This window comes from Spinacia oleracea, chromosome 5 (assembly GCF_020520425.1).
Source record: "Spinacia oleracea cultivar Varoflay chromosome 5, BTI_SOV_V1, whole genome shotgun sequence".
Classification (NCBI taxonomy): domain Eukaryota; kingdom Viridiplantae; phylum Streptophyta; class Magnoliopsida; order Caryophyllales; family Amaranthaceae; genus Spinacia; species Spinacia oleracea.
The window spans coordinates 46,964,202-46,974,608 of NC_079491.1; the positions used below are offsets into that span (position 1 = coordinate 46,964,202).

The following is a 10,407-nucleotide window of genomic DNA, read 5'->3' on the forward strand; positions in this document are numbered from 1 at the left end:
AGGTATAGATTATAATTATTATTTTATTATATAATAATATACGTTTATAACTTCGTGAACAAGTTTAATATTCCTTAAAATCACTAATGACAATATCTATATTTTTAATTTAGTGCAAACTTAATTTTTAAACTTTTTAAACCGTGCAATTGCACTGGTACTATACTAGTTTTTGAATAAAAAGTACTACCCTAGCCTGAATTGGCGCAATTTAGAAGGTGGACCATGATACACAATGAGCATGGTACACCTTAACAACATTACGGAGTAGTATTTAATTAAAAGGACATGTGGTTACGTGAAAACTGAAAAGGACATAAATAGATTTTACATTTATATTTTTAATAATGGGATAAACCACTGTTGATATTCTCATCTCCCCCATAACAACAAAAATAAAAACAAAAGCAAAAACGAGGGTAGATAGAAAAATGGCGAGCTCCGACGGCATAAAACACCGAACAGTTGACATAAACGGCATAAAGATGCACGTAGCAGAGAAAGGTGAGGAGGGTGCCCCAATTGTACTCATGATCCACGGGTTTCCTGAATTATGGTACTCTTGGCGTCACCAAATCCAAGCCCTCTCCAGCCTTGGTTACCGTACTGTTGCCCCCGATATGAGGGGCTACGGCGATACTGACGCCCCATCTGATTCTAGTAGCTACACTTATGGCCATATTGTGGGGGACTTGGTGGCCTTGATTGATGAATTGGAGGCTGATAAGGTGTTTGTGGTGGGACATGATTGGGGTGCTGTCGTTGCTTGGTGGTTCTGCCTTCTTCGCCCTGATCGCGTTAAGGCGTTGGTCAATCTTAGCGTCGCTTTTACTCCCCGGAAACCTAACAATATGCCACTTGATAAGCTTCGCTCTGCCTATGGTCATGATTATTACATTTGCCGTTTCCAGGTAACTTTCTGACCCATTTTGGAATGTTATTAATACTGATATTTGATTTTCGCTTTATATTTGATGAAAACATCCCGATTCGTTAATTGAGTATGATTTTCTACTTATAATCTTTGTTTTCTTAACATGATTGATTGGTTTAGTGTTGAAAATTGGGGCTTTAGTGTGTAAACGACAAAACATTGGTTGCTGCCGGACCACCAGATTGGACCACCAGTTTATCAATGCTGGGGCCGTTTCAGTTTTTCTGCGTAAATTGAAAGCACTATTTGACAATTGATATAGGGAATACCTAAATTCATTCTCCAAGACATAAAATCAAATCATATCACATAGACGTAGGGTGTATTCTATTCAATTAATGAACTCTTTTTCATGAATTGTTAACTTATCTAAATTTAATTGACATCTTATGAATTTATTCTTTCTTAAATAATTGGAAATAAGTTGAACAGAACTTGAACATAGTTCTTCTCATAAAAAAAAAAAAAAAAAAATTTAGACATAGTTAACTTCTCGTGTGATCTTTAAGAGTTAACTATAGACGTCAAATATATTTGTTAAAATGATAATCCATCGGTCCCTTTTTACAGACCGAACTGTTTCAACCCGGACCATTTACAACCCGTTTACCACCCGTTTAATTCAAACCGTTTAAACTAATTATGATGATCAATTCATCAGTTTAGCTTATTAGAGTAATAAAATGTAGAATGTTATAAAGGTATAAAACTCATGAATTTGTATTGTTTTATTAGCCATGCACTCTTTTATTGACTCGTATTCAACTGACTAATCGTCTAATCGATCATTAAACTAAATCGATCTAATTCAATACCTTATAAGCTTATAACCTAAGAACTAATCCGACAATGTTTGTAATTTGTATCCGAATTGATCTGACTAAACATGAATACGACCCGATTACAATCCGGCTAAACCCGTTAACAAACCGAACCGAATTGACCCGACCCGACATGAACACAACCCGATATGAACTTGAACCGATATGAACACGACTTAACCCGTTTATGACCCGACCAAATATGACCCGACTGATATGAATCCGTACCACATAACCCGAACCTGAACCGAACTGTTAATTTTTCAACCCGACTCGAACCGAACCGATAGCAAAATGGACCGGTTTCAACCCGAACTGACGACCCGATTTGACACCCTACTCGTAGCCATTTCCATACGATTTTAGGGGAATGAAAAAGTAGAACTGTATTACTCCCTATGTACTCCCTCCATTTCTTTTTGATCTTCCTGTTTCTATAAATGTCGTTCCTATTTGATCTTTCTGTTTTTATTTTGGGACATGACTTTTTACCATAAATTTCTCCACCATCCCTTATTTAAATCATTCACATTTCCCTATTCACCCACCCAACCCCACTTTTATGATTTTTTATTACTTTCATAAAAATATTTTCTCTTTCCTTCATTTCTTTATTACTTTCTTCATTTATTTATTATTTTCTCTTACACCCAATCAATACTCTTACACCCAATCATTAAAAGATTCCATTTTCTTAATTTCCACCCAAAACTCCAAACAGGAAGATCAAAAAGAAACGGGGGGAGTATTTTTTAAGAGATGCACTTTCCTTTTCCGGCCGTATTTATTTAAGAGATACATTTGCTATTTTTGGTAATTTATCAACCCCACCATCTAATTAAATAATCTATTTACACCCCACCCCCACCACCACCCCTAAAATGACATGGTCCCCACTCATTTTACTTATTAAAATATCTACCCAACTCCACTTGTTTTATTACTTTATTTATTCAATTATTTTTCTTAATACCCGTGTCCGACCAAGTGTATCTCTTAAATAAATACGGAGGGAGTATGTAAAAGTGACGTTGATGTCATGTTTAACGCATAACAAACAGAATTTGTGTTCTTAAGAAGTAAACATGCCTAAAAGATATGGATATATTTTATTAAAAAATTGGGGGTTGATTTTGTATTAAAGATTCCGATATCTGATATACATTATTTATACTTTCTTGTTCATCACTCGGTCTTTTGATATTTGTTGGTGCAAGACTAATAAAATAATGAATGATGTGGTATTTTGGAACAATAATGAATGAAGGTACCTGGAGAAGTAGAATCTGAGATTGTTGAAGCTGGAGTTGACAAATTCTTGAGGAAATTTTATTCATACCGAGACCCAGGACCCTTGTTTTTGCCAAACGGACAAGCTTTCAAGGATGTGCTTCCTTATCCCAACTGGTTGTCTGAAGAAGAAGTTGCTTATTACTGCCACAAATTTACTCAGTCCGGCTTTACTGGAGCATTGAACTATTACCGTGCTCTTAATCTGTATGTCCCTCCTCTCATACTCACACTTACATTACTGTTTAGATTGTCGTTTAATGGGGAGGTTACCTTAATTGGTTTCAGATTCTATGGCGTAATTGGAAAAGTAAATGGATCTCGACTATCCTTTTTCATTTTTATTAGGGGAAATGATGGTTTAGTTAATGTCATTTTTATTAGGGGAAATGATGGTTTAGTTAATGTACATAATGGGGAATTCAGAATGCTAGGAACAAATTAGGATTGCCTTTCTAGTTTCTAGTAGTGTGCAGTCTGCAATCATTAGCATATCTTACTTGGGGACATTTAGAATATTAACTATACTCTGATTATCTTTAGTTCAAAATTTGTAGGAATGTTTGCAAGTAGATATATAAAACTACTGGACAATAGCCAAATTTGTTTTGAATTTTGGGAGTAGTATTATGTAAACGAGGGCGTCGTAGCGGCATTATGTGAGGTGTTTCAAAACACATCACAGGGGCAATTTGGTCAATAACATGTACCATTCATTAAAAAGAAAGAGTACCATTTCGTTAAACGGAGTACCTTTTCGATAAAAACATGTACCATTTCGTTAAAAAGAGTACCATTTCATTAAAAATAGAGTACCATTCCGATTACAACATGTACCATTTCATTAACTTTTTTTTGCTGTTATGTTTTTACAAATACATAACCGCTATGGATTTTGACTTCCTCTTATGTAAACTCTCCTGGGATAAAACCTAGACATATTCTGAACTTGTCAAATTATGAAACGTTAATCTGCATGTTGTTTGTCTTGAATCTTGATTGTATGTTTATATTTGTTATTGTTACAGGAACTGGGAACTGATGGCACCATGGACAGGAGTACAAGTAAAAGTACCAGTGAAGTTTGTTGTAGGAGATTTGGATCTAACTTACCATCAGCCTGGAGTAAAGGAATACATTAACCAAGGGGGAATGAAAAAAGATGTGCCTCTTTTGCAAGAGGTGGTCATACTTGAAGGAGTTGCCCATTTCTTGCATGAAGAAACGCCTCATGTGGTCTCTAATCACATCTATGACTTTATTCGAAAATTTTAATGCTTCCGCTTTCATTCTACTCCTAATTACTTGTCTAGTTAAAAACAACAATTCAGACTACAAACTACTACGCCAATTATTATTTGACGGCCGTCTATATGTCAAAAACTCAAAACTACCAAGTATTTATTCAAGTTTAATGTTTGGTGCAACATATTTCTCTCGATAGTCCTCCACCAACAACGAAAATTACAGACATTTTGAGAGGTAACACTAATACATTTTTTATAATCAACAATTGATACAAAGGCATATAAAAACACAAATATAACAAATTCAAGGTAAATTCGCTGCTCTCTCTGGTTTTTTATTGGAGAAATTCGAGCATCCTCTGGCTTTTCATTTGTTGCTTCCTTTATGTTACCGGATAAATTCGCCAAGTTATTTTACTTTTTTACTTTGTTACCGAAATTATATGCTTTATTGTTAATTTTAGAGGTTCTTGATTGTCTAAAGCTCCATGATTGTTGCTGAAATTGTATGCTTTATTGTTAGGGTGCGTTCTGTTCACCTTAAAAAAATTAAGTTTCAGTTCCAATAAGTTCAGATAAGTTCAGATAAGTTTCAATAATTTCCAATAAGTTCCAATAAGTTCAGATAAGTTTCAATAATTTCCAATAAGTTCCAATAAGTTCAGATAAGTTCCAATAAGTTCCAATAATAACAATAATAATAAAAATAATAATAAAAATAATTATTAAATAATTATTCTTATATTATTATTCTTCTTGTTAATATTATTATTATTATTCTTATTATTATTATTAGTGATATATTACTATTATGATTATAAATAACCCGACACGATATTAACCCGAACAGATAAGAACCCAAATTTGGTGAAAATTGACCCATTACGTTCAAACCCGATTTACCTGATCTGACATGAAGATGACCAATATGATTCTCAAATCCGTTTAAACCCAACCCCTTTTCAACTCGTTCCCGTTTAAACCCGTACCTGTTAATACCCGAAATTGTTTCAACCCGTTCCCGTTTAATCAAAGATCTGTTAAAATCCGAACCCGTTTCAACCCATGCCCGTTAAATCCTAAACCCGTTAAAATCCGAACTCGTTTCAACCCGTACCCATTAAAACATGAACACGTTAAAATCCAAACCCGTTTCAACCCGTACTCGTAAAAATCTGAAAACGTTATTTATTTATTATTTATTATTTTACATATATATAATTAATTAATTTTTATTATTAATTTTTTTTATTATTATTATTATTATTTATTTTTTATTATTTTTTATTATTATTATTTTAATAATTTTTTTATTGTTATTAATAATAATAATAATTTTTATTTTTATTTTTATTTATTTTTATTATTTTTATTTATTATTATAATAATAATTATTATTATTATTATAATTTTAATTTATTAATTTAATTTAATTTAATTATTATTATTATTATTATTATTATTATTATTATTATTATTATTATTATTATTATTATTATTATTATTATTATGAAGAAGCGATTACACAAAGTTGGATGGGAGCCTAGCCACTAATTGGGCTCCGACACCCTTATTCAAAGCAAAACACAAACGATGAAAAAGAAAAGAACGAATATTAGCAGCAGCCGTGTTACTCTGAGCAACCCGTGAGACCCTAGACATGAACTCGAGGACATGAACGATTATTATTATTATTATTATTATTATTATTATTATTATTATTATTATTATTATTATTATTATTATTATTATTAAAAGTATCAATAAGTTTCAATAAGTTAAGTTCAAATCAGATAAGTTCAGATAAGTTCAGGTCAAATAAGTTGAACAGAACGCACCCTTAATTTTATAGGCTCTGAATAGTAAACTTTGAGTTTTTTCTTGATTGCAGGATGATTAACTTAATCCTGGGGTGGGTGGGTGGTTGGGGAGGGGGGGTTTGGGGGTTTGCTTTTGATTCCATCTCATAATAATAAACCTGTCAAATTCTAAATTATTTGGACTCGTTTTGTACAATATTTAGCAGCTTTCTTTCACACCTTTGCTCCATTTTTCCTTAAATGTTTTTGCAAGTGCTACTTTTGGGATACTCTTGTGTTATTTAAATGGCTAAACTTAAGAACTTCATAAACTTCTAAGCTTGCGTTAATGAAAAGTCATCTGATAATTAGGAAAATTAAATTTGGAACTAGTAAGTTTCAGTTGTGATGTAAACTCGTTTACTAATTTCTTGCCTAAAGAGTTGGGTTTAAATTAGGACGGGAGTATATCAAGTGAAGAGACTGCATACCTCGTGTGTTGTTGTCTCATTGATAACTTCTCCTTTGATGTAAAGTACACCTACGAAAAAATTACATGGAGGCAGTTGCTTAACTTAGTGGCAGCATCCTTGTGATCGTATATTTCTCTTATTACGGCAAAGGCTATTTATTTATGCATATATTCATCATTCCATGATTTTACAGATTTTACGCACTAGACCCAGAAGATACCTCATTGTTAAGTCTGTAGATTTCACCTTTTTTATTTGGAAGTTTTATCTCTTTTTCGGGCTCAACTAATTAGCATCATATAGCTCCAGGTTTGATATAAGCTTGAGGTATACATTAACACATCCCCAGTCCACTCAGCAACATTTACATCAGGACCTAGTGACCTGTCTTCTTCAAAGGATTGGCAGCAAGGTTTCGCCTCTCACGTCACTAACATAAGCTAATTGTAAATCAAGAGCCTCGGTATTAAATGATTGCTGCAAATGATCAAACATTGCTTAATGACAACTAATCATAAGTCCTAACCAAATTTTAAGCCCTGTAGTTTCTTCAACATATATGCCATTCAATATCCTACATTTTCTGGTCAACAACATTTTTGGGCAAGATGTATATCCCATATAGCAGTCTAATTTAATTAATTCTGTACTTCTTTTCAACCATTCCATCTCTTTTGACCAGTTACCATCTTTCAGCAATCTTAGAACAAATCATCTACACCAAGATTCTCTCACTGACCACCCTTCAGGACCAGTGCACTGAGTTTTAAGTATGCAAATTGTCTTCACATTATTATGCAATAATTTGTACAAGGAAGAGAAAATATGTCGTTACGTTGAGTTTTAATCTGGCACGCATGTGGTTCTAAGATTGAGTTTTAATGTTTTGAAAACACAAGTCTTCAAGTGCTTGAATAAGCATGGTGTATTTGTGGATTTCCTCTTAATGGTCAATGAAACAAAAGGCAATGTTGCGTTCAGAAACTAGGGTCTTCATTGAATAATGAGCTGGGTGCTATTTATTTTGGTTTTATAGAAACGAATTTTGTTAATTCCTGGAATTTTATGGCACGTTAGTCTTAAAAAATGAGTTGTATGATATTTGGTGTTTTTGTAAATTTGTTGAAGTTGCTGGGTTGTTTGATGTCTGTTATGCTGGTGATGTTGAATTGCTAATGCTTGTTGCTCTGAATATTGTTCTTCTGATCTGCTTCTTTGATCTGATTTTCTGTTTACTTCTGTTCTGCTAATCTGTTTCCAATACGCTGTTAGATGCAACTCCTTGACTTGGTGTATTGTTTTCTTCGCAAATCAATCTTTTTGTAATAAATCCCCAATTTGTCTCTAACTTGTCCATACTAATTAAGGCTTATCTTAATCTTGATTGCAATGTATTTCTATTTCTCATCAGTTCTGATCAGTTTTGATCAGTTAAGTTCTGATCACACCAGAGCGTATGTTAGTGTTTTCTATAAGTTTCCACGGGATGTTTTCTCCTGATTCTAGTTTTTATAAATCAACATCTTATGTTAACGAAAAAAATTCCTTCTTTTATTTTTAACTTCCAGCGTCTTTTATTTTTTCTAGCTTCGGACTTTCGGTTGTCGATAGTCTATTCTTGTGACGGTAGTTGGAGCAACTGACGAACTTCTCCTTCCCTGTTGTTGCTACTCTAGTTATTATATATTTCTTTTTTATTTTTTGGATTTTTATGTTGCATTTCTCTTAATTTACTTTGTAGTTTCTGATCCGATACTCCGTTTTGGGACGTTTGTTCGAGCAACTGCCGAATCTCTCATTCCTTGTTGCTAATCACGGTTTAAATATTTTTCTAAAAGAAAAAAGTTGGATCTTTCTGTTGTATTCCTGTTGATTTAATTTCAAATGTTTTGATGTAATAGCTTCAAATTTGTAATCGGGTATTTTTGTTAGCTTTGGCCTTTTGTGTTGGTATTATTTTTCTATTACTTTATCCCCACTGCATAATTTTGCTTAGGTGAGTTACATTTAATTCATGAAATTTTACTACCATAAATTCTGATTATGTGATGCCACGTTACTTAAGGTACTCTTACTTCTTTTCAAAAATGGATTTATAATGTTGTCTTCGTGTAAAGTTGAAAGTATCACCTTGTGCGCTAAACTCGCATGTTTTATTTTCCTTGTGAATTCATGTGAAGTTGAAAGTATCATCTTGTACGCTAAAAGAAAATATAATATGGAATTGAAGTAGGGAAATAATTTTTAGAAGATGAAGATAGATAACAAATATTAGTCACTGATGAAGAATGATTAAACAAGAAAACATAAAGTTATGGTATGAATTAAGAAGAGTTGTGTACGGAGGTGTTTTGATTTTATGTTTCACTTAAATTAATCTCGTGTGCTATATCAAGGTTTTAAGAATGATCATAATATTTTAATAAGTACATATAAAATTTCTTATTATATGACTGACGTATATTACTAATTACTCTACTAATTTCGTATAGATATGGATACAAGTTGGATCGATCTACCCAATGGCCACCCTAAATATGTCGACGGTTGTATACAATTTATTGAGTTTTCCAAGCAAGATCTAGTCAAAGGAAAAATTAGATGCCCATGTAAGAACTGTAAGGTAGAGAACTGGTTCTCTGTAAATGAAGTGGAGAGACATATTCTGTTTAAGAGGTTTTATAAGCCATATAAGGATTGGATTTTTCATGGTAAAGGGGATATGTTTCAGCGTATGTTTTAGAGTGATGGGGGGATTACTAGTGAAGGATCCCTTGATAATCAGAGTGGGTTTATAGGTCGAGATAATATGAGGGGACTATTAAGATCAGCTTTTAGTGTTAATATTCCTCCCAATTGCCCAACTTTAGAAGCAAGAAAGGACGATGAATGGATTGAGGAGTCTGTGGCCTATGACACCGATGTAGAATATGATTATTCTGCAATAGAAGAAGAGGTGGCCTATCGATTGGTTGAAGCTTATGAGGAGAAATTATACCAGGGGTGTATCAATTTTTCAAAGTTATATTTTCTTTTACACTTGTTTCACTTGAAGTGTATGAATCAGTGGTCCATTGAACCTTTCAATTTGGTGTTGCGGACTATCGATATCCTACCGTCGGTCTGAAGGAAATATGTCCTTCACCCAAGGTGCATTGTGTAGACGCCTACATTTGTCCCTAGGCCCGACACGGTGTGTTCGATGATGAAACCAAACACCGCTTGACTAAGCTTTCCTAAATATGCCATGAACGATCCATGACTGACTGATATCCCGTAAACCATATTTCCATTTTTAGAAACTACTATTTATAGTAATTGATATGCCTGAACGTTTCCCAGAATAGTAATCGTATAAGATAAAATATCTAAGTGTTAAAGACGCATTACGATTTATCGTTGGATAAGGGCTACGAGTTGCATCCCAACTCGTACTCCTAAGGATAGAAAACGTGAGTAAGGTTCGGTAATAAACCGATAAGACTGGAAAAGTGAAGTAAAACACCAGCACTAGAAAATTTCAGCGCTGGCAATCTGAGGGTCATTATTTTCCAGCGTTGAAAACCCTAGCGATGTTATGTTCCCACGCTACAGTTTGTTCCTTACACGAATCACGCAAGATAGAATTGATCCAACTGTCACCAGAACAAATCTGGCGCACAAGTTGCAAGCGCTAGAAATAACCAGCGCTCCTGATCCAAGCGCTGGAATTTTCTAGCGCTGCACAGATCTCAGTTGGAAATTTCCCATTTCGAAGATTTATTTTATTCTGGCCTATTTTACTATAAATAGGGCCTCTGAAAATCGGAAAATAACACACATTCCTAACCCTAAACCCTAAGC

At 33.6% G+C, this 10,407-nt stretch overlaps 1 protein-coding gene across 1 annotated transcript; it reads left to right on the forward strand.

Annotated features, from left to right (window-relative positions):
• The first annotated feature begins 365 nt into the window (after positions 1 to 365).
• On the forward strand, positions 366 to 4,472 carry LOC110776699 (uncharacterized). Its single transcript, XM_021981247.2, has 3 exons — positions 366 to 911; positions 3,023 to 3,252; positions 4,074 to 4,472. Exons 1-3 carry the CDS (start codon positions 432 to 434, stop codon positions 4,318 to 4,320), a joined length of 957 nt encoding a protein of 318 aa, XP_021836939.1. The 5' UTR covers positions 366 to 431; the 3' UTR covers positions 4,321 to 4,472.
• Positions 4,473 to 10,407: the final 5,935 nt, after the last annotated feature.